The following is a 23,645-nucleotide window of genomic DNA, read 5'->3' on the forward strand; positions in this document are numbered from 1 at the left end:
TACCGAAAATAAGCCCTGTGCGAATACCTTCCATTCAATCTTTGTTTCAGTATATTGAAAAGCTAGAAGCTCAAAACTTAAAAAATGGGATTTCCATTGAAATCTTACTCTCTTGTGTCTTTTAATCCATCGATTGTCGTATGAAAGTACTCGGCACTTGATGTCATGTTCTGGATCGCGTCTTCCAAAATGTCTGGAATAATAGCATAGACATAAATACATTGATATACGCAATAAAGGGCCTATGAAATGATGTTACTCATAAACGTCAAAATCGCTCATAATTGCCCCTGGACGCTATCTATTCATTACCACGGTCAGTCATTGCGTGCGTTTGCTGAATAATAATAAAACTGTGAAAATCGGCATTTGCTAAAAGTTTGACTAGTCTACCCTCTTTTCAGAAGATTGCCAAATCTTTAAGAATGTATATGGATAAAGTATTTCACATCTCGCCTTATTGTGACAATGAGACGGTGCCTTCGTTTGTATAACGTTTTCAGCTTGTTTCGAGGAAAACCATTTTAGTTTTGTTTATGGTCCGCTACCCCTACATCGAATATGAATAGGGAACACTACCTGCCGCTGTTCGGTCCACTGCCGCTAGCGGCGTCTTATGCTTGGCACTTTGCTAGGCTGCTAAAACTGGCTATCTGAAATACCATTCATAACGGGCTTTGCTGGGCACGTTACGTTTTTGGTCAAAATACCCTCGTAAATACCCAACATAAAATGATTGTACTGCACATGTACTGGCCTGGTTTACGTCAAAACAGCACTGGCTAAACCAATTAGGGATTAGAGTGATTTTGTGATTTTTCACAGTTAAACACGATGGGACACAATGAATTGTATCAGCCCTTGGATCCTGCTTTCCTCTTTAAGGTAGAATGCACCTCCGAGTCGGGGACAGATATTCATAACTTCAAATACACTTACAATGCCTCTCTGATCTACAGCTTGTGATGGCTTATTTCAAAGCCACTGGATTGAGAAAAAAATTCACTGTATTAGTTTTTCGAAAATTTGAAACTTTGTATTTCCTCCTAGAAATAATAGAGGGATGGCGGCCATTTTGGATTTCAAACGCCGGTAATTATTTTAGGTAATTTGTTTCTCTGCAAACTTTGTACCTTGACGCCTGATTTATATTCTTGGGTTCAAAGAGAATGGTTGAAAGCGGTGTCATTAACGGAAACTTGAGCAAAAGTCTAAATCTTTCACTTTCGAGGCGCACCCAACCTTAAGAACACTTTATGTGGTTGTTCATTTTCACTTTCAAAGTTGTTCGGTAAACCTACCAAGAGAAATGCCTTCTGCACCGAGTTTCTCGCCATAATCTGTTTTGAAGGACTGGAAAAGTTCATCGATTCGTTTTGCGTAGTCTCGGCAGTCCATCGGCAGAACCAGAGAGTCGGCAAACGAACGCAACACTTCGCCCCAAACACGAGCAACGGTGGCGTGGTACTCGAAGGTTGGGTCGTAGTAAGTAGACACGAGATGGAAAGTCTCGTAAACTGAATGATACATAGGAAACGCAGCCTGAAAAGAGGGAAACCATTAAGAATGAATAATCCTTGTGAAATATGTTATGACATGTTGGGTAGGTGCTGGGTTACTTGTTGTATATTTGGGCACAGTCCCTCCATCATCATGATGGAGCGACTGAGATTTGAATTATTTAGCTTTTACTGTGGCCTTTCGAACGTAATAAACTATGTCCTGGACCAGATCGTTGAAACGCCTACAAGTCATTGTAAAGAGCATGCTTTACGACAAAATATTTCGTAAAAAAGTATCCCTGATTAAAATAAACTTTCAAAAATTTGAAGTGTGAAAAGGGACAGGAAATATTTCTTGAAAGATAAAACTAAGACCGAATAATTCAGCGGTCGCTTTGCTTTCGTGAGAGCTCCATACCACAAGCGGCAACTTAATAAATCATTTCCCAGAGGCACTGTGTACGGAGAAAAGGTGCCAAAGTATAATATGATCGATGGGGATTCTACTATGTCAGTAACCTGTTTACATATGTACATTTAGCCACGAGTACTTACCCTAACATAGACCCATCCATAGCCTTGGCCAAGACTAACATAGGTAAGAAAGGTTTGAACGGTAAGTGAAGACATAGACAGTAGAGGGGGAAGATCTTCCGCCCTCAACTGTCTATGGTGCAGGGGAATTAACAGTCCCTATATACCCACTACTAATCAGCCATTTTGACCTACCGATTCACCGATGTAGCCTATGGACGTGGAAGGCACTCCAATGCGGTTTACAAACGGGGCATGGTCGCTACTAGCGCCAAGATCTCCAATTCTGAGGACGAAAGTAGAATGCAAAGCTACATTGCGTAAATCTTTTCAAGGTTTAGTAAGGGACAATACTATGAGAGCTAGTCTTAAATGTACAAAATTTAATCAAAATGATGAAGGTTAGACAATTTCCTTTTACGTTCTCTAATTCAAGCTGTCACCGATATTCTCGCGGAACATTGACACGCATGTAAGGTAAACAAAACTCACAGGTTCCCCTCTATTTCATTTATCTTGAGCAGAATAATTAGCAGTAATATGCGACGATTACGCAATGGAAATCATGTAGGCCCAACCTGTATGCATGATACTTCAATGACGTTTGATGAACTCTGTTTCAATCTCTCCCTTCTGAAATGTTTTGTTGTCGAAAAAAACACATTCTTACTAGTATCGCGGTCACTCCAAAGAAACCGTGCCAGTATGAAATCACTCTCCAAAATTCTCACATTTCTCGCAACGTTAGCATCATTGGAAATACCAGCACGGGGGTCAACAATACGGCATAACTTGTTCATACAGTTAACGGGGCAGCTTTTTTATCAGCTTTCGCTGAGCAAAGTGACTAACAGTGCACAAATTTTAAAGGAGAACAAAGCACTAAAATCACATAAAAGTCATTTTTGCGATGTGTCCCCCTGTTGTAAACGCATGTAAGAACGTTGAGTGCGCAAAACTGACATAGTTAATTGATTGGTCGATGAAGCGATTCATCGATTGCTCAAGAGCTGGTTGAAGAGTAACTGTACTTGTCTTACAGAGGCACATCTTCTGAGGTCTTCGGACCCTTTTGCAGCCAGTTTTCGTAGACAGTCTGAACTTTTCCATCTGAGCTCCTGTTCGGGTCAATTACCTGTACCATGAGAAAATGCAGAAGTCTGTGAGAGATCAATAATATTGCCAAGCAGTCTTTCAATTAAATTCACCAATAGAGCGAATGAAAAGAGAGTGCATAAGATTTTTACTGCTTTGTATGTTTTGAAATGAGTCAATTACACTGTTAAATAACTCGAATAATAAAATGATTCACATCTCACCTTTTTAGTGGCCTCGTGCATGGCTTTGAAAAGGAGCGGCGAAGACCGGGCTAAGATCTTGTAGGTACCTGCAATGATTTCATCCAAACGTTGTCTGGTGTTTGCAATGAGATCTGGAAACAGTAACTATGTGAATGATTATGCAGTTGAAATAGATATTCAGAACAAAATCACGTGACCTACCCGCCACAGATACGTCCAGGTTTAGATAGACTATTGCTCTAGTTGCAAGGTTTTTTGAAAGTTCCTGGTGACAAAAATATTGCAAGTTTCAGTTAAAGCCGTGTACACGGCTAATTCTGAAGGAAAATTATCTAGAAAGAGTGTATGAACAATGTTGCACACACAATGCCATGAACCGTATAGTATACAATTGCCCCATATTGTGAATAAGCCTATGTAGACCAAATTCGGATGTGTCCATACTTCATGATCAACAAAAAAGCACATGGAGATATTGCCTATAGAAGGTCCCAGGGCTACACTCGTACCCGCTCACCTTATTTCGAAATAGTTTGAAATATTTATAATCATGTTCATACCTCGACAAACTCGTTGGAACCGATCATTCCGTATTCTTCGGCTCCCCAGCTACAGAAGACGATGGAACGACGTGGCCGCCAGCCTGGAAAAAATGCATGTGTAGCTGTATACATATAAACGCACCATGACAACATATGCACTTTGATTGTTAGTAGTCGATCTTCACTCATCAAAGAAAGCGACGACTTCGATACAGAGCAACTCCGATCGTTCGCCTGTAAGTATAACAAAACTGCTGCAAATTTCTGTCTCTTTTCTTTTGATGGTAATGCTACTTTCCTTTTCACTCTGAATTTCTTACCGTCTCTGACTAGTTTTCCATATGCACGGGACATTTCCATCATGGTTGCCGTGGCGCTGCTTGGGTCAATGGCTCCGAATACCCAGGCGTCGTGATGGTTACCAGCCATGACGTACTTGTCTGTCGGATTAAAGCAGAGACGAAAAAGAAATTAAACTATTCTTCTTATCGACAGCCCAGTCGAGGAAACATTCTTTCAAAACAAATTTGAAAATAAATGTTAAAATACCTAGATTTCCGTTCTCCTAGAATTAGTAAGGGGCGACGTCAAAAGTTCAATGTAGGATAAAAAACTTAATTCCCTTAGTTTCCCCCCAAACCCCCCCCCCCCCCTAGAAACCTAATTGACTTATATTGAACCTGTTGCCAGGCTCTTTCTATATAAAGCAAAGCTAAGGATCAGTCAATTTAGAGGTGAAATAAAGTAATGCATCGCTAAAGCCCCACTAGCTGTACTCTTGAATTTGTTGACCTCAAATTATCTACCTATTCTCTCCTCTCTGAAATCTATCCTGTGAAGAGATGTGAGCATTTACTGCATTAGGAAACCATTCCTTTCAGAAACATTTGACATGTTAATTAAAATTTTAACAGTCATTTTGATTTCCTGACATTTTAAAAAATTGGTAATATTACAAAGGAATCAGAACACACAGTGTCACGGCTGAAAACATTCAACCTTATGCATTACATTGGACTACTCTGTGCAGTTTAAATGAAGATTTCAGTGCAGGTATGCATAGTATCAAGGGTTTTAGCTTTTCTGCATGGGGCTGTGATTTAATGTGTGGGCAAACATTTAATCGCAGTGTAATCTTTGTCTGGTTCAAAATTGCATATATAGCCCCGGCAGGTAGTTAATAATAAGTGTGTACACAGACCTAAATGACAACACTGTCACCAACTTATTTTAGTTTGAAAGTAAAATCATAAAAATAATGCTAAAAGATACAGTTAGTGGGGCTTAAGATTGGGAACACACTTTGAGTTTCATCCAATGTAAGTAACATCTAGCAACAAACTTGAAGTTTATCAATGAATGAACAAGAACAACAACAATAAAGTCCAGGTTTCTCCTTCCAGAGGCATAAAAACTATCTCAACTGTCCTGGTGGTTGTAACAACTCAGTTCACACTGCTCCATTCAGGCGGACTACACGTGCACCAGAAATTCAGAGTGCAACCATAGACAGTAGAGAAACTACCGTCTATGGTGCAACAGAAGCCAACAGCCTGCATTGTTTACACTAACTAGGCCAGGTGCAGCTCTGCACCGTGGTAAAACAACTCCCTCCGCTGGCTTCAACACGAAAGTGTGCATTTCTGCTCTATTTTTTCAAAATATTCATTCCCCTGGCAATTTTTACCTTAAATCGATTTGTAGGATAGAAACTTTTTTAGGTCAAAACCCCCCCACCCCAAACTAAAAGAATTAAGTTTTTATCCTTCATTGAACTTTTGACGTTGCCCCTAATGAACACAGCCGTTGCAATATTGTCAGCCTGGCTTCTTTAAGATCATCTCTGTCAATCAAGTCCTAAACCCTGGCATAGTCATGTTTTTTCATTTTTTTATGATTAATTGTCGAAACTTGTATGTAATGCCGTCATCAACTGAATTAATGGGCATCGTTATCTGGAAAAGCATACAATCAAATTAACAAAACATGTGTTACCTGGTTCAACGGCTCCCCTTATACTGCCAATAACATTGTAAGTGGTAGCCATCTTGTTTTCAGTCGTTATAACCAATCGCACCTTCCTGTTTGAAACGTACATTGAATTCGAAGCTCGAAAAGCGTGACTTAAAATCAAATTGAAACACTACACCAAGACTTACCACATAAATAGATTAGTATGTACATGTATAACGGGAAGGTGGCCTTGTGGGAATAAATTTATCAACTAGTAATACGCATGCGTCATGAAACTGAGCAAGATACATCCTACCAAGTTCATTTGTCAGTTTGTCACCACAAAAATTGCTAACATCTGTCAATTACCTCCCACAATCTCTGGTCTCTGTGTGTCAGTTCGTCGATATTCTTTGTCTCTGGTTTTCTGTCTCCATCTTTCTGGCCTATCCTGTTTCTGCCCCTCGTGGCCTTAAATCTATGACTGAATTCGCATGTCCCCATTTGGCCCTTTGCCTTTTTTGTTTTGTTTTCAGATCACCCACCGTGATGAAATCACAACTTCCCACTACTTTCTTGAGCGACAGTTTTTTTTTTCGTTTTTATTTTTTTTTTATGGAAAACGTTTTAAAAAAAATATCAGGTGTTGATTGTCGGACTCATTGTTACGGAGATATCATTTGCCAGTGCAATTTGCAGTTTAAATTCATGACGACGTACCATTGAATCTTTAATCGGCTAACACAATCAAAGTTTTTGTCATCCGAGGTCTCTTACAAGAATGACTGTTTTTACAAGTTCAAGTTCATTTTCTTTTTTTTTCCCTTGGAGCTCATTTGACCAAGTTTACATGAAAACAACGAATCAGTCATGTTTGCATGAAGCAGTAATTCTGATACGCGGGAAGTTGATGATGATTATTTTTTTTGTACCTAAAGGTAATCAAATATACCTATGATACATTTTCTGCAATGTGAAAAACATTATAATTTCTTTATATCAATTTTCAGGAAAAAACCGACGGTACAAAGCTAAACAGGTTGCGTGCAATGTTAAAAGACTATCTTTTGTGGTCTAAGGTTCCGGAAATGTAGTGAAAAGAATGTGCGATGCGCCCTCTCAGTTTAGGGGTAAGGTAATTCAAAATCCAAACAATACGTACTTGCCAGCATCTACACCTCTGAAACCAGGACCATATCTGTAAGTTATTTCCAAGTGACCCCTCCATTCTTTCTTCGCTTCATCCCCGCCAAGTCGTCTGTACGGTAAAGTGAAGTATGAAATATCAAACTTGCGAAACAAATATCGGTATATTCCTAGACGGAAATGTGTGAAGTAACCTACGCATGCTTTAGCTTTACACGAATAAAACAAGTCAAAAGTTGAATACCTGAGAAATTGTCTGGCGTCGTCGTATCCTATAGGGTGTACAGGAATGGTTGGCAAACCAGCCTCGCTTTCGTCGATCCTGTATGCATACTCTGTGAACGGTATTTCAATGCGGTGGTAAGAGGATGTAGCATGATTTTGAGTTTGTTGATAGAATCGTTATGATGAATCATTTTATTTATTATTTATCAAATCCTAACACCACCTAGAAATAGAGTGGTACGTCACCAAACCATATACATGAGAGTGTAGAGCTAAGATGCTCTCACTAAAGATTGCAGGATACATGAAACTTAAATAACAGATATTATTATTTTTTACCTTAAGTAATTTATGTTATTATATGATTTACAGGAAGAGAGAGAGAGAGAGAGAGAGAGAGAGAGAGAGAGAGAGAGAGAGAGAGAGAGAGAGATCGCCAAAGAGGCGCGCCCACTCTTGAGGGAAAATAACAGCACATCGATTATTCACTGAAAATCGATCAGAACTAAAACTTTAAAAGACACACTCTACCCCTTGCTGGATATCCGGGTGTTAAAGGATCCATCATATGCTTAAACAGAGTTCCTCTTTCAGCACCTGTACCGGGTAAAAAGATTCCGTTTGGATAAGTCTGATTTTCGTAACCCTTCGGCGCCACTTGTTCGGGATCCGAGTACAATATCAGCCCCTTTGCTCCCTTCTCCATTGCGAGAAACGCCTACAAAGGGAAAAAAGGTTGTAATTCAGCAATGACTTTAATACAGACGGAGGGGAGAGAGAGAGAGAGAGAGAGAGAGAGAGAGAGAGAGAGAGAGAGAGAGAGAGAGAGAGAGAGAGAGAGTCGATATCACTGACCTTATCTCCACGAAATATTCCTCCATACTTTGCAATTATGATTTTGTCGGTCAAGTTGATACCAATGTCTCGTTCTAGGTGATCAAAATCTTCAACTGAGGCAAAATTTGCAAATACCAATTCCCCCTGCAACGACAGCAAGATTTGTAATTTACGAAGGGGAATAAAATGTTTTCCTCCCGGATTAGACTTTTATAGCAATATCTTTGTTACATTTGTTGCACCTTGGTGGTCACACATATCAAGCTCTAAAATTAGCCTCCTCCACCCATTGGCAACAAACTTTGCTTTCACATTTTATGCTCTGATTGAAAGGACCATGGCTGTAATTTGTCCCAGAAAACACAATCCACTCCTATTCTGCTTCCAGCAGCATGTTCAATAAACAGGACAAAAATGTAAGAAAACACATCAAAACTAAATGCTGAGGCTAAAAGATTTTCCAACTTTGAACACCAGAGGCTGGATCCTACAACTATACCATATTATGCAAAGTTTAGCTCATGAAACAATATAATATAAAAAGCTGACAGCTGAATAATGTGATATTTTCTTTACGGTCTGAAAGTATCATTCCGCGATTATTTGAGAACGTTTATGTTTATAAATCGTTTACCTCTACAGTACCAGCGGCTGAATATGCGTTGAACGGCGGTACGATGTCGTCCCTCCGTTGAGATTCATCCAAGATGGCTTCTTCGCGGGCAGACTCAAATTCGACATGGCCGCTGCTGTCGATTAGTTCAACCTAAGGGTAAAAAAATGGGTAAGAATGTGATTACCAGGCGTGTATATCCAGAGCAAAAATATACTGGTCTGCACATAGCCTCCTCTAGGCCATTGGTTAGATAAAAACCAGCCTGGTATCGAAATGGGTTTTTTTTCGAAATATCATATAGTTACATCGAATTTTTCAGTATGTCCAAAAATGCATTCAAAATGGTGTCAAGCACACCCTTCGTTTTCTGTTCGTCAAGGTTTACAGTTTATTAGAGCAGCCACCAGATCATTTACATAATTATACACATCAGCAAGACTTTTGCTAGTGCGTTCTTTTGTTGACTCTGATGACAATCTTGTGACAGCGTCAACAGATTATTAACTAACCCTTACTTGCTTTGATACGTTGGGCAATTAAAGGCATGACATAGAAGCATGGTGATTAAACTTAGCTCATAGTTATCGCAGGACAAATACGTGACACAATAAAGGAGAAACAGAAGAAATCTTTACAAAAACCAGTGCTAAGCGGTAGTGTGAACCTTTATCATGGCTATCATAATCAAAATTATTTAAATAAAATAACGATAGAAACAAGAAACGAGAGCTGATGAGAAAAAAGACGCCCAACCCCCGGGATTGACATGTACGCTATCCCTGTGACGGCACCACTTTCCATATTACACAATGTATACCCTATTCATCTGTTCATCACCTACCCTGTTCTCCTTGCCCCGCGGATAAGACAGCAGTACATCGTAAGGAACGACGTCGGCGTAGTCCAGTCCTTGTTCCAGCCACTTATCCCTCACGTACTCTGCCTGTACCAAATCCATGGGCGTGCCGGCTAAATGTGGTTCACTGGTGAAATACCTACACGGTAATATTTCTGTAGTGGATTTTTTCTTGAGAAACACACTCGTTTTGGACAAATGGGTGCACCGTTAGGGTGCACCCATTTGTCCAAAAGGAGTGTGTTTCTGCACTTCAGGAAACGCCCTAAAAGAGGTCTGAGTGTCTGTATATTTAGACACCGATAGAGACGGTTATAATTAAGAATTTACATATTTCACGACAGATATCTCCAAATTGATCATTCCATTGGGATTTTTCTGGTAAACTGATTGGGTCGGATCAATAAAATCGCTTTTGTCTTCACAGTGCCATGGAAGGCAAAAGTAGTCATATAACAATAACTACCGTCGCAGAATGCGCGACATTTAGCACTAGCGCCTTGAGTGTGCTGTGTAGAGGAAATTATACCAAATTGATACAAAGTATGACACTCAGTGTATTCTTTCTGCAGAGAAGTTTACATACGCTAGCGGTGCTGTATGTATGTCGATCGCGCTCATGATCCCACGCCTGATCTTAAAATATCGCTATTATAATATCATAATTATTATTACATAACATCAATCTTGGGTTTCAGGCGTTTACAGTTGTTTTCTGTTCAGTTTTTTGCACTAAAGGGAGAAAGCTGCAGATTTACACTTTTGTCAAAGTCGCCGACTAGAAACTTCGTGCCCGGGACCAAGTATCGTCAATTAGAAGCAATCACTTTTTATTGTCTGCGCACGTCACTTCCATAGCCATAGCCGAGTATGGGTGCTGCATATCCCTCTCGTCAATAAAACTTGATCCCTTGCGCTGAATTTTTAATTCTGCTTTCTCCTTTTGCAGTACTAAAACTACCGAGAAAACAACTTTTAAAGCCCGACAAAAATCAACATTATATTATATGATGGTATTAACCCCTCCGCAGACAGTTAGCGTATACTTTATTTTGATACAATTTACTCCGTACTGCTCTCACTTAGTGACTCGTGCTATATATGGCATATCGTACCTTACAGGTACGTTTGTAAGTTTGTGTATACTCGCTTGCGTCGGGGTTTATTGCTTAATTTACCACAGCCGGCGTGAGTATTTGTCCAATCAGAACGCTTCGTTCGCGTGCCACAATGATGTAAAATAAGGCCAATATTAACTTATTGCCACTAACATATTTTTAAAGTATTCGTTACCATACTAGATTCTTAACTTCCACTTGAACTGAAATTGTTAATTTCATAAGAAAAAGTTCCTAACCTCTGTATGACTTCTCTTAACGTTGCCAGATTAAACTCACTGTCGAGTCTGCACACATCAAAAAACGTACATACGTGCTGTATACAGAGTAAGCTTGTACTGTGTATAGGCACTAATGTAAGTAATTCAAAGTGTAGATAAGGTAGAGTATAGCCAAGTAAATGGGTTATTCATTTACAACATGTAATAAAAGTATCGCGAAAGAGTTGACAGAAGGACATCGTGAGGTCATTTAAAGGTCATAGAGAGCAGGTTACAGGCGGGCTGAATTCGCAAATAACTTGAAATTTGTTGGGACGAGAGCAATTGTAATCGATGTCGAGGGAAGGCTCAACTCCATTAAATGTGAAAGTTAAGAATAAAGTGACACCGCTAATTCCTGTAAGTCAAAACAGGTGTAATAGGTACAGCTCGTTATGATTACAATTAACAAATTTCGCATACGTATTTCATCTGTAACTTTGAACCAGGCGAAGTACAACTACCGTTAAGTTGGTGTCACGTATGGACGGGGAACATCCTATTTGCGGTTATATGCGGTTATTCCCTGACGATAAATTTGCACATCGTCATTTCAGAATATACTTATGCTAGCAATACCATTTTGTTTCTGATTAAAAGAAAAGTGTTCACCTTAAAAACTCTCTGATATTTTCCCCGTCGATTTCATTGATCAGTTTGTCTGTAATGGACGGGTCGCCATCTCGGAGAGCGGCAGTCACTGCAGCGTTCTCTGGTTCCGAGTTGTCGATGGCCACGGCACCGATGAGGATGCCGATCACAAAACCTGCAATAACCGCCACTAACCCCACCAGAATAAGTTGTCTTCGAGTTCTGTCTTGTCTCATCATCTCAAAGGAAGGGAAGTCAATCCTGGAGCTTTGGATCAGCTGGCAACTTTTAAAACTAGGTTAAAACGCAGAGAGCTCCGAAATGGCGAGACATTTTCGCTGATATATGAGATCGGAGATAAGATTGCCCGGAAGCGTAGACATGTTTGTTTAGTTAGCCAACGCAAACTCTCTGCGATGGATGAAATTGTTTTTGCCTTGACATGTTAGAAATACTAAATATGGAAAGTGAAATAAAGTTTATAGGTACAAAAATATGCCAAGCTCAATTAAGGTTATACGAACGTCGAAGATGGTTCGCCCTTGCCTTTCTACAGGCCACAGTCAAAGGCCGGTCTGCACCGCGTCCAGTAAACACCGAAGGTCATTGATGGCGCCCTGAATGCAGCGACAAGGTCGGCCTAGCTCTACTCTGTGGCAGTCGCAGTGTTGAAATCATGACTGATGTGGATGAATGAATGAAGGATATAGGATTGAAACGCAGGAGGATGACACTTGAGGTAGAACGCACCTTGGGTACTGATTATTCGTACTCTCAATTCTTTTCTGATCTACCACTTGTTGGGGCTCATTTTAAAGCCCTTGGAGAAAGTAAGAGTTTCACCGTCTGAGTTTTTCGAAAATCCAAGATTTAATTTTATTTCATTAGAGTTAACACAGGGCGGCCATTTTAAATTTCAAAGATCGCGAATTGTTGGGTGATACATTTCAATAGTTCCAAACTTTGCACGGTCACCGCCAATTTTTAGACACCGTGGTGCGAAGCACCAAAGGTGTCCTTTGTCGCCACAATGTCTGTGTGTGTGTCCGTCTGTCCGTCCGTCCGTCCGTCCGTCCATCTGTCCGTCCATCCGTAGACAGATTTTGTTCCACTCATAACTTAAGAACCCTTAGGTCCAATGTCATGCAATTTGATATTTGGTATTATCATGATGAGACTTAGATCTGATTAGATTTTGGTGGGTGTGGCTTATTAATTAATTGCTCATTTGCATATTTTATGACTTTTTTACCATAGGGCTATATCTCAAGAAATATTGAACCAAATTTGATGTGACTGTACACATACTTAATTAGTCCCCACGGACACCATCCGGGGAACTTATAGGTTTGGTCATGTCCGTGCGTCCGTCCGTGCGTCAGTCCGTCCGTCCGTCCGTGCGTCCGTCCGTCCGTTCACGCAGATATCTCAGAGACGCCTGGAGCGATTTCGTTCAAACTGGTACAAGGATAGTACTCTACCTCATACAGATGCACCTCGATTTGTTTCACAATGCGATCAAATTTGGCCGTGTTAGAGGACTTTTTACTTTTCACCTCCATAGACTCCCATGTATAAGGCAGTCCATAGACTCCCATGTATAAGGCAGTCCATAGACTCCCATGTATAAGGCAGTCCATAGACTCCCATGTAAAAGGAAGTCCCTAGACTCCCATATGTATAAGGCAGTCCATAGACTCCCATGTATGAGGCCAAGAAAATAAAATTTAGTTTCTCATCGTATTCATATTGCAAAAAGGATGCAGTGACACAGTTTTTAGTCCCCACAAATAAAGTCCAGGGGGCTCATAGATTGGTTCATGTCAGTCCGTTAGTCCATCCATGTGAGTCCATCCGTTCACGCAGATATCTCAGACGCTTTGACAAAATGTCACGTGACCTTGGTGACCTTTGACCTCGAATATACATATTTGTCCATAACTCAGTAACCACAAGTGCTAAACCTTCATATATGATATGATGGGACACCCTATGCCGCCACATATTGTACATCATTAATTATGTGCATATCTAATTTGAGCGAGCAAATAGAGCTAGAGGTCTGATTTTGGTATATATGGATAACTTAGCATACAATTTTTTTGACAAAATGTCATGTGACCTTGGTGACCTTTGACCTCAAATATACATAATTGTCCGTAACTCAGTAAACACTAATGCTACACCCTTCATATTTGGTATGATGGGACACCGTATGACGCCACATATTGTTCCTCATTAATTATGTGCATATCTAATTTTGAGCGAGCCAATAGCTGACAAAATGTCACGTGACCTAAATGACCTTTGACCTCAAATATACATATTTATGCATACTCAGTAACCACAAGTGCTACACTCTTCATATTTGGTATGATGGGACACCTTATGACGCCACATATTGTACCTCATTAATTATGCGCATATCTAATTTTGAGCGAGCCAATAGAGCTAGAGGTCTGATTTTTGGTATATAGGGATAACTTAGCAATACTATTTTTTTGACAAAATGTCACGTGACCTTGGTGACCTTTGACCTCAAATATACATATTTGTCCAAAACTCAGTAACCACAAGTGCTACACTCTTCATATTTGGTATGATGGGACACCTTATGACGCCACATATTGTACCTCATTAATTATGCACATATCTAATTTCGAGCGAGCCAATAGAGCTAGAGGTCTGATTTTTGGTATATAGGGATAACTTAGCAATACTATTTTTTTGACAAAATGTCACTTGACCTTGGTGACCTTTGACCTCAAATATACATATTTGTCCAAAACTCAGTAACCACAAGTGCTACACCCTTCATATTTTGTATGATGGGAGACGTTATGACGCCACATATTGTACCTCATTTATTATGTGCATATCTAATTTTGAGCGAGCCAATGACCCACGGTGTCCACTCAAGTCTCACTTTGATTATTCTTGATTTGGTAATAGCATGGTTGAAAGATTCATTTAAGAAATGTTTAGCAAAAGTTTAAGTCTTTCACTTTCGAGAAGCATACCACCTCAAGGAATCACCAAAAAACATCAACAGAGAGTAGGATAGCCAGACAGACCTACCTTATGTATATGCAGACTTTTTGATGACAAGTTGGCCGACTTAGTGCCGTGGCTGATAGGGTAGAATGACGATTCATGAAAACATTGACTTAAAGTTGATTAAAATAGCCTCACGAGGAGCAAAAACAGAGGGGAAGGCGGATTCTGACTGTAGTTATACACATATCGATATGCAGATGAGGACTGGGGATCCTACGCAGATTTCGAAGGACAAAACATTTTGTGACGGAAAAAAATAGACAGCACAAAAATACTTCAAACTTCACTTTCACAGGTAGCCTTAGTAAACTTGTTCGAGAACGACAAATAAAATCCATAGTTCATTTCTATATGAAGACTTTTCGGGATGATTCACATTCACTTTCTTATAAAGCATATTGAATTGCTACCACGTGAAACAGAAGCATGGCGGTTATCGATTTGCAGATGTCCTCTGAAAACAATATCAGTGATTTTAAAGCCATTCGTTGCAATACTACTTGTTTGTGAAGTCTGTTTATTTGAAACTGAGACGAAGTATCGTCAGTTTTACTTCGTTTTTTTTTTTTGTCATGAAAACTCATTTTAATTTTGCAAATGAATGAATTCCGGGAATAATTTCAAGACATTGACAATTGTAGCGTGTTTTGTACAGTTCTACAGTCCAAGAATATGCACCAATAATACTTTATTCTTCAATTTTTTTTCACAATGGTATATACAATCTCAAAAAAAAACGAAGAATGCCATCTAATTATGAAATCGAAGCGCAGAGTAACGTTTCATCATGGTTATAATAGAAAAATAAAAGATGTTGTGAAGATAAATCAGACATTCAAACTGTATACATTTCTCCATCTCAGAACTAAAACGTTGCTTTAATATCGCGTAACAAAGAAATTTCATTGAATTTTATCAGAATAATACTTGAGTATATGGGCGACTGACCATCATAGGAAGACGATAGGAGAGTAAAATGACATTCCTTGCATCTTGTATATATACGTTTTTATTCTTTAGCCGTCCCTACCCGTGACGTAGACGTTGGTAACTATGATTAATTCTACTAAAAGATATTCCAATATTATGAAATAGTGTTATATATTCTCCGAGTCATAATTCCTATTTCGTCTAAAGAGATGCACGTGATAAATGCACACTTGGAGAAAGACAATGGACGCGATAGTGGATAGATACTCCATTTCTCAGTGTGAAAACATTAAATATTTGTAATAATGTGATCATTTATGTTGTGTATATCGGAAAAAATCAGTCTTGTTCCTAAAGTGTGTTAGTAAAGGGATTTGTCTTGTAAATGCAACGGCATGTGTACAATTAGCAATATTGTTGTTCTACTACGAAAATACTTGAATTTGTCGACGTCTGTCAACGATAACAACTAACGATAGCGAATACAGTTTAGGGAGCTATAAGCCGCCGTGTTTCCCTCGATGCAGCGTCATCAAAAAGTCATCCAAGTACGCGGCCGCTGATTCGATGGCATGGGTCAACCTTGCGACCTCGTGTCTGACCTGGTTCCAGCGTGCCTTTTCGTCTTCCGGGTCAACGAGGTCGATTTCGAAAAGTGCGTCTTTGAGTCCGGGGAAACCGGAGCTGGCATACGCATTTTTACTGTTCGGGGCGAATATGACATGTCTGGAACGAGAAGACGAATGCAGAGCAGAAATGAGCAAACTAGGAAATAACTCACACTATTATGAACGGAACAATTAGGCCTAGTCGCTTTTTTATTTGTAAAAGAAACTTACAAATCTGTACCGTAACGACGTAATAATGACAACTCGTTTTCGACGACCCACGCATAAATTTAGATTTGTAGAAATGCAAATAGGCATAGTCTTCTTCCAAAACAAAAAAAGAAATTAACAGCAATATCAAAAGCAATAGTACTTTAAGAATAAATACATCTGTAGACAGTGGCTTTTATTATACCACTATTTCGATATTTAAGGTAGTATGCGCCTCGAAAGTGAAAGACTTAAACTTTTGCTCATACTTTTTCTTAAGGAATATTTCACCCTTTCTCTTTCAAAGTCAAGAATAAAAATCGGGGTTCACCGTGCAAAATTTGGTGCTAGAGAAACAAATTACCCAAGATTTACCGATATTTAATATTCAAAATGGGAGCCATCCCTTTGTTAACTCTATGGAGAAAAATAAATTTTAGATTTTCGAAAAACTAAGCAAAAGACAAAATTTCTTACACAAAGAGCTTTAAAATGAACCCCAACAAGTGGTATATCAAAAAGAATTGTAAAAGTTTTAGAGTCCGAATATCTATCCCCGAGGCGCGTTCTACCTTAACAACACAAACAACTCTTAAAATCTTTAGACGCAAAGACTAACTTATGTTCAGAATTGGATATCCCTACCTCACTAGCGACCTGTCCGGTAAACCCAAGGGGTCGATGAAAACTCGTTCGAATCCAGTCAGGACATCGTTGGCTATACGATATGCCATTGGACTGAAAAGGAAACACCATACAGATGTAGAGTTAAATTGTAGGCCGACATAAGACTTGACGGTAACTTTTCGTTTGATAGTCCCTTTATCATGACTTTGCGAACTACAATCGTCAATTTTCTATAACTCGTTCCAAAGATGTTATCGTCTTTCTGTTTGCTAAAGGCGTTTTCTGTTATAGTGTCAGCAAGTAGACTTGCTCCAAGTCTGCGAGCATATAAATATCAAAACAGAATAAATTAAAGGAATTAACTTCAGCAGACAGTCAGGCCAAGCAACTGGGCGGCCAGGCCGGTCTGCAAGTTGTGTTCTTTGTTTTCGTACAGGTTCAATGTATTACAGTAATGCTGTCAGTGTCGGCTAATGAGCGATGAAAATGAACATCGTATAAGAATGTAAATGCGCTGGACAGAAGAGCAACGAAATGCCAAATTATCAATGGACAAACCAGAAACCATGTTATCAAAGTTTACAGCTATCGTATGCACAAAAATATTATTTAACTTATTTACATGAATCATCATCCGCATAAAAAATACAGACTTAAATGGAGTGTACACTGTAACGCAGACATTGCGTGCCGATAAAAAAGTCAAGCATACAATAGGTAATGTTCTCTTTTTGCTCATTTGTAACATGACTCATTAAAAACAAGATCTGTACTACCATTTTCCCTTCAACTATGTTTCTGTAGAAGCTGAAAAATATTGGGTTTGGAATTGAAACTTACTCTTTTGTGCCTTTTAATCCTTCGATTGTCATATGAACGTACTCGGCGCTTGATGTCATGTTTTGGATAGCGTTTTCCAAGATGTCTGGAAAATGACAGATAAGTAAATACATTAATTATATATGTACACAGCGTCAGTACATTATCGGAGGAATAAAGTGTCACGTGACTGCAGTGCCAATCGAAAAGTAAATTCGTTTTAGAGTAAAGAAATAGTGTAAAGATACTTTCACAAGAAGGCGGTTACAGCATGCCAAAAATTGGCCAAGATAGATTGACAAAACCAGGGAGTTTCGGTGAGATTGTTAGGCGGCAAGGGGAGTTACAATACCAATACGAAAGAATCAAGACCATTGAAACTATTTAACGCCCCCTCCTCTAAATGCAATATCGAACAATGTTGTGATAAAAACCGTGGCACTATATGACAAGCCTTCTATATTTATGACATGAATAATATTATCAGGCTATTACGAAAATACCACAAAGGATGCACGAGGATGTGGCAAAGCGTATTCCGAGTTTATTATTTTTTGTAGCGAGAAAATTTCCTCACCATATGCGCCGGAGAAGGTGATAATGTCAAGATACATGGCAGACAAGATATATTGGCCAAATTTTCTAATGCATACAGCAGCCTGTGTCGTGTATCGAACCACAAGCGACTTTGTTTTCAATGCTATATGCGGTCATTTTGTACTGTTATGTGATTACAGGCGCGTGCTTTAAGTAAAAATAATGTTTAACGAAAATCACTTTCTCCGGCGAAGGCGGTGAGGAATTTTCCTTGCGATACAAAAACAATAAACATGTTGAATATTTTGCTCAACCGCGCAAAAGGAAAAACTCACGAAAGATCGCCCACACATGAGAGTAAATGGCTGAATAAACAGCCTCGAATGAAATTTTGATCAGCTAATTCCTTTCATGTGCGCGCGGCGGGCTTTGAAATTGACATTGTAAAATATAGTTCAGACTGGCGCGGTCGGAACCTGTCAGCCTTTATTAACCTACCGAGAGAAATGTTTCTGGCGACGAGTTTTTCTTCAAATTCTGTTTTGACGGACTGGAAAAGTTCATCGATTCGTTTGGCGTAGTCTCGGCAGTCCATCGGCAGAACCAGGGAGTCGGCAAACGAACGCAACAGTTCGCCCCAAACACGAGCAACGGTGGCGTGGTACTCGAATGTTGGGTCGTAGTAAGTAGACACGAGGTGGAAAGTCTCGTAAACTGAATGATACATTGGATACAAAATCTGAAAAGGGGGAAACATTTTTAGAATGAGTAATCTCTGTGACAAATGGTCATGAATTGATAAAATATGTATTTACAAATTGAGTTGAGGGGCAATAATATATACTATAGCCTACACATGGGCTTAAGCTTATATGCCCGAGGGTAGGTGAGCATTTGTCAAACGTATAAGGAGGGCAAATTGTCTTCTGCCTCAAGGATGCATAGTCCCTTGCTTGGGTTATAATGTTTCATGCACTCTTGCATAGTTTTCACCCAAACTTTTGGGTTTTACATACAAATGTCAATCATTTGCTTTATTTCGTATTAGACGAAAATCTGTTGAAGAAATCGAACGATTTTCATCATCGAATGGCGCATTGATATATTTGAACCACTGTTATAAGGTTTATCGAAATTTTTTTGTTCATAATGTTGTAAAAACAGTATTTCATATGTAAACATGTAATTTGACCATTTTAAAATCCGAAGTTGTCAAGTTGAAGCCCACTTTCAATCGAACTTTGAAACATTGTTTAGAAAGAGGTCAGACGTAGTCAAAACGACACCACCAGATCCACAGATACGACCTTTGCAAATGGTGGTTCTCGACAGTTTAAAAGCGGAATGTGTGGTGTTATTTTGACTTCACGTGACCTCCTTTCAGGAAATGTTTCAACTTTCGCAGAGTTTATATTTTCGTTGTTGACTGATATTCCCGGCCATATGATAATTACGCCTTAAAGTGTAAGCAACTCCTCAATTTAGACAGTAGGGCTCTTAGTGCTCGGTAGCGGTTGTAACCATCTCGGTACCGATGAACGTAATACTTTGACCTACCGATGTATGCATGTAGCCCATGAATGTGGAAGGTACGCCGATGCGTATTACAAACGGGGCATGGTCGCTGTTAGCGCTAAGATCTCCAATTCTGAGGAAAAGCAGAATGAAAAGCTATGTAGTGTATTATTAAAAGTTTCTGTGAGGTTTAAGAAAGGGACATTACCCTAAAAACTTGTTGTAGCAAAACCGGCAGAGGTAACGTGCGGCGGCTTGGAAGGTTTGATCCGATTGGTAGATTGTCAATATTCACAGCAACTTAAAGAGTCTGAAACTAATGAGTAGCTGATTGGCCGTTTGGAAAAGATTCATCACAGACCATAAGTTTCAGTCAACCAATTCGCTCAAAGCTTCCGATACGCTGCACATTGCTTAATCGTAATTTGCATATTTAATGAACTTTACTAATTAGGGATATATACCTGCATAGACTCAATCAGAGTCTACAAACCTTGCTGTGTACATTGAAGATACTAGGTTAACACATTATAGAAAGTCATTTAGCAATTTTACTTCAGTTAATTACTAATTTGCATATGTAACGAACTTTCCTAATCAGGGATATGTATCTGAATTCACTTGACCAAAGTTGACGAAACTTGCTACGCACATTGAAGGCAATACTAAAAATCATTTAAGCACTTTAAGATGAGCTAATTACTAATTTTCATATTAACGACTTTAAAAATTAGAGATACAATGTATATATGAATTGGCATGATCAAAGTTGAGGAAACTTGCTATGTATATTTGGGATACGCTGATAAACCGTCATAAAAGCTTTTTTGCAGTATTAGATAAACCAATTACCGATTTGCATATTTAATGAACTTTCTCAATGAGGAATATATATATATCTGAATTGACTTGATCAAAGTTGATGACACTTGCTGTGGAAGTTAAAGATGCTAGGATATAACATTATTGAAGTCATTTGCAGATTTCTTCAGCTCATTGTTATTTGCTTGTTTTACGAACTTTCCTAATTGATCACAGTTAAGGAAACTTGCTTTGTATATTGGAAATACCGTGATATAACATTCATGAAAATTGTTTTAGCGATTTTAGATAAACTGATTACTAATTTGCATATTTAATGAATTTTTCTCATTAAAATATATATATCTGAATGGACCTGATCATAGTTGACAAACTTGCTTCGTACATTGAAGTTACTATGTTATTACTTAAGGTCGTTTAGCATTTTTACACCAGCTAGTTACTAATTGCATATTGAACTAACTTTTCAAATTGAAACTGAAAGGACTATACGGACATTTATGAAACTTACTATAGATATTAATGAGAAATGATATTTCAATTTAACGCTTGACCATTTATCGATCGATTTCATTGATTGACCGATCATTCGTTCGAGCATGCGGTTGATTGTTTACTGAATGATTGTTTGATTGAATGATCGATCGATTCATCGATTAAGATATTGTACTTGTCTTACATAGGCACATCTTCTGAGGTCTTCGGACCCTTTTGCAGCCAGTTTTCGTAAACAGTCTGAACTTTTCCATCTGAGCTCCTGTTCGGGTCTTTAACCTTGTAACACAAGAAAATGCTAACATCTGTGAGAGATTGTCACTGCTTACACGAACCAACTACAAAAAACAGGATGGTTGGAGAGTCTCATATACATTACGTTTACCTTTTTGTACGTCCCACACAAGTTTGTAGATAACATTGTAGATAGTATTCGTCCTTTCCATTGCATTTATCGATAAATTGGAGGAAAAGAAGGGATGTAAAACCTTTCACGGCTCTGCTTGGTGTATTCATGGTAAATAAATAACTTGAATAACCTTGATTCGTCTCACCTTTTTTGTAGCCTCGTGCATTGCTTTAAAAAGGAGCGGTGACGACCAGGCTATGAATCTGTAGTTGCCTGCAAAATTTCATCAAAAACTCAACTCAAGTTATTTGCTATTATTTTAGCACACAGTAACAATAAGAATCATATAATTATGTAACAGACATTCAGGCAAAATCACATAAACTTACCCATTACAGATATGTCCAAGTTCAGATAGACTACCGCCCTCGCCGTCAGACTTTTTGCAAATTCCTATCGAAAAAAATGATACTCGACAAGTTTGTATTGAAACCCTGTGCAAGGCTGATTTCGAAGGGAAAATTTCTTATGTAAATTCTTGTTAATTTTGCACCCGAGTACAATGTCATATGCCATGAAGCGTTATACAATCGTCTAGCATATTCAATAAGCCTACTGTAGACCGATAAATTTAAATTTTTAATTTTGACCTTGATCAGTGAAACAAACACAGGAACAGATTTTCCCACAGAATGTCTCTGATGTTGTACTTGTTAATCGCTTTGTGTACTTCCGAAGTTGTTAGAAATGTTTTAGTCATGTTCATACCTCGACAAACTCGTTAGAACCAATCAAACCGTATTCTTCGGCTCCCCAGCTACAGAAGACGATGGAACGACGTGGCCGCCAGCCTAGAGAAAAAAGAATACGTGCGTCACTGTACACATATAGGCTCACATTTTGATAATCACTTTAATTTTTGTCGATCTGCAAACGTTTATCAAAGAAAGCGACGACTTCGATACAGAGTGCATTCACTGTGCACAACTCCGATCGTTCGACTATCAGTGTAACAAAAGAGCAGTAAATGATATATTCCATCATTCACTCTGCATTTCTTACCATCTCTGACAAGTTTTCCATATGCACGGGACATTTCCATCATGGTTGCCGTAGCGCTACTCGGATCAACAGCTCCGAACACCCAGGCGTCGCGATGGTTACCGACTATGACGTATTTATCTGTGGAAAAGAGGGGAGACTATTTTTTCAATAGATTTCAAAGGAAGTTATGTGACTACGTTGGTGAACAAGGCTCGAACAGATTTAAGTTATAGTAGGGATGAGAGTTGAACGTGATAAAAGCCATCGGTTGGTGTCTTCTGATTTATGCTGTAAACACACGTAGCCTTATTGTAGGCTAAAGACGTCTTGCAAGCGAAAGTCTTTGTTGGTGGATGAATTGTCACTGTCACATGACTTCTGCTGCCTGACCTCTGCTCCCTGGCAGGGTAATATTTTTAGGCTTTTATGGCCGTAGCAAACTATGCAAGAAACTTTATACATTACGTCTATGCTTTCATTAACTGAATGCATGGGTATCATTGTCGGGATGTGGAAACGATCAAAATGTGTGTTACCTGGTTCAACGGCTCCCCTTATACTGCCAATAACATTGTAAGTGGTGGCCATCTTGTTTTCAGTCGTTATAACCAATCGCGCCTTCCTGTTTAAAATTTGTTGAAATAATAATATACTTGGAGCTGTCATGCATTTACATCATGATTCATACTGGAAAAGGTGGTTTTGAGGAATACTTATCAATCGGAAACATGCAATGCGTCGTGAAAATAAGCAACATAACACATTTCGAGTGGTTAAAGTAGTTTATTGGTAACCTCCAGTAAATCGTCACCGAAACAATGCTCAAGCCTAGTGTCTGTAAAAAGTCACTCTCTCTCGTTTCTGCTTGCCTTTCGGTCTCTATCCCTCTGTCATTCTCTGTCTCTCTGTACCCGTCTGTCTGTGTTATTCTCTTTATGACTCTCTGTTATATCTATTCACATCACTATATCTCCCTTTGCCACGCCAGTCGTTTTTTCTTTTGAAAGATAAAATTACAACGTCTGGGAAATGTACACTTTCAGAGTACTTTTTGAAAATACAGCATTTCTTTGAAAAATGGGCAACTTCCGGTTTGAAAACAAAAGCGGTATAATGATTACATGTATTGGTAATTAAGACACGCAGCTAGC

At 39.0% G+C, this 23,645-nt stretch overlaps 3 protein-coding genes across 7 annotated transcripts in view; all 3 read right to left on the reverse strand.

The window, feature by feature from the left end:
• Positions 1-104: 104 nt before the first annotated feature.
• Positions 105-7,189, reverse strand: LOC139141182 (putative N-acetylated-alpha-linked acidic dipeptidase). The gene is made up of 10 exons (XM_070710806.1): positions 6,995-7,189; positions 5,875-5,960; positions 4,200-4,319; positions 3,898-3,980; positions 3,539-3,602; positions 3,356-3,423; positions 3,077-3,171; positions 2,232-2,322; positions 1,302-1,542; positions 105-193 (listed from the first exon to the last, which is right to left on the reverse strand). The coding sequence occupies exons 2-10, from the start codon at positions 5,924-5,926 to the stop codon at positions 105-107; spliced, it is 903 nt and encodes a 300-aa protein (XP_070566907.1). The 5' UTR covers positions 5,927-5,960; positions 6,995-7,189.
• Positions 7,190-7,676: 487 nt separating this feature from the next.
• LOC139139605 (N-acetylated-alpha-linked acidic dipeptidase 2-like) lies at positions 7,677-11,813 on the reverse strand. The gene is made up of 5 exons (XM_070708487.1): positions 11,503-11,813; positions 9,498-9,651; positions 8,675-8,806; positions 8,059-8,184; positions 7,677-7,921 (listed from the first exon to the last, which is right to left on the reverse strand). The coding sequence occupies exons 1-5, from the start codon at positions 11,718-11,720 to the stop codon at positions 7,709-7,711; spliced, it is 843 nt and encodes a 280-aa protein (XP_070564588.1). The 5' UTR covers positions 11,721-11,813; the 3' UTR covers positions 7,677-7,708.
• A 3,294-nt stretch (positions 11,814-15,107) lies between these two features.
• Positions 15,108-23,645, reverse strand: part of LOC139140139 (N-acetylated-alpha-linked acidic dipeptidase 2-like) — a 17,967-nt gene continuing 9,429 nt past the window's right edge. For 2 of the 5 annotated variants that reach the window (XM_070709188.1, XM_070709187.1), the window contains exons 9-19: positions 23,031-23,116; positions 22,513-22,632; positions 22,219-22,301; positions 21,840-21,903; positions 21,656-21,723; positions 21,286-21,380; positions 19,827-19,917; positions 18,768-19,008; positions 17,754-17,838; positions 16,932-17,024; positions 15,178-16,194 (exon numbers count right to left, since the gene is read on the reverse strand). In XM_070709188.1, coding sequence (XP_070565289.1) covers positions 15,966-16,194; positions 16,932-17,024; positions 17,754-17,838; positions 18,768-19,008; positions 19,827-19,917; positions 21,286-21,380; positions 21,656-21,723; positions 21,840-21,903; positions 22,219-22,301; positions 22,513-22,632; positions 23,031-23,116 — 1,255 coding nt within the window. In that variant the 3' untranslated portion in view covers positions 15,178-15,965. Of the gene's footprint in view, positions 16,195-16,931; positions 17,025-17,753; positions 17,839-18,767; positions 19,009-19,826; positions 19,918-21,285; positions 21,381-21,655; positions 21,724-21,839; positions 21,904-22,218; positions 22,302-22,512; positions 22,633-23,030; positions 23,117-23,645 lie in introns of all 5 variants that reach the window. The other 3 variants (XM_070709186.1, XM_070709190.1, XM_070709191.1) reach the window with 3 other exon arrangements.

The sequence above is a fragment of the Ptychodera flava genome, chromosome 9, assembly GCF_041260155.1.
Source record: "Ptychodera flava strain L36383 chromosome 9, AS_Pfla_20210202, whole genome shotgun sequence".
NCBI lineage: Eukaryota > Metazoa > Hemichordata > Enteropneusta > Ptychoderidae > Ptychodera > Ptychodera flava.

Bases quoted from the DNA above. Each gene is read 5' to 3' on its own strand.
- LOC139141182 (XM_070710806.1), bottom strand. From the start codon at position 5,926: ATGGCTACCACTTACAATGTTATTGGCAGTATAAGGGGAGCCGTTGAA. The intron at 3,603-3,897 runs GTATGAACATGA...TTTTGTCACCAG, and splicing joins GTTCCAACGAGTTTGTCGAG to GAACTTTCAAAAAACCTTGC. The intron at 3,424-3,538 runs GTAGGTCACGTG...AAATCATTGCAG, and splicing joins CCTGGACGTATCTGTGGCGG to GTACCTACAAGATCTTAGCC.
- LOC139139605 (XM_070708487.1), bottom strand. From the start codon at position 11,720: ATGATGAGACAAGACAGAACTCGAAGACAACTTATTCTGGTGGGGTTA. The intron at 9,652-11,502 runs GTGAACACTTTT...ATTACCGTGTAG, and splicing joins AATATCAGAGAGTTTTTAAG to GTATTTCACCAGTGAACCAC. The intron at 8,185-8,674 runs GTAAACGATTTA...CTGTCGTTGCAG, and splicing joins CAGCCGCTGGTACTGTAGAG to GGGGAATTGGTATTTGCAAA.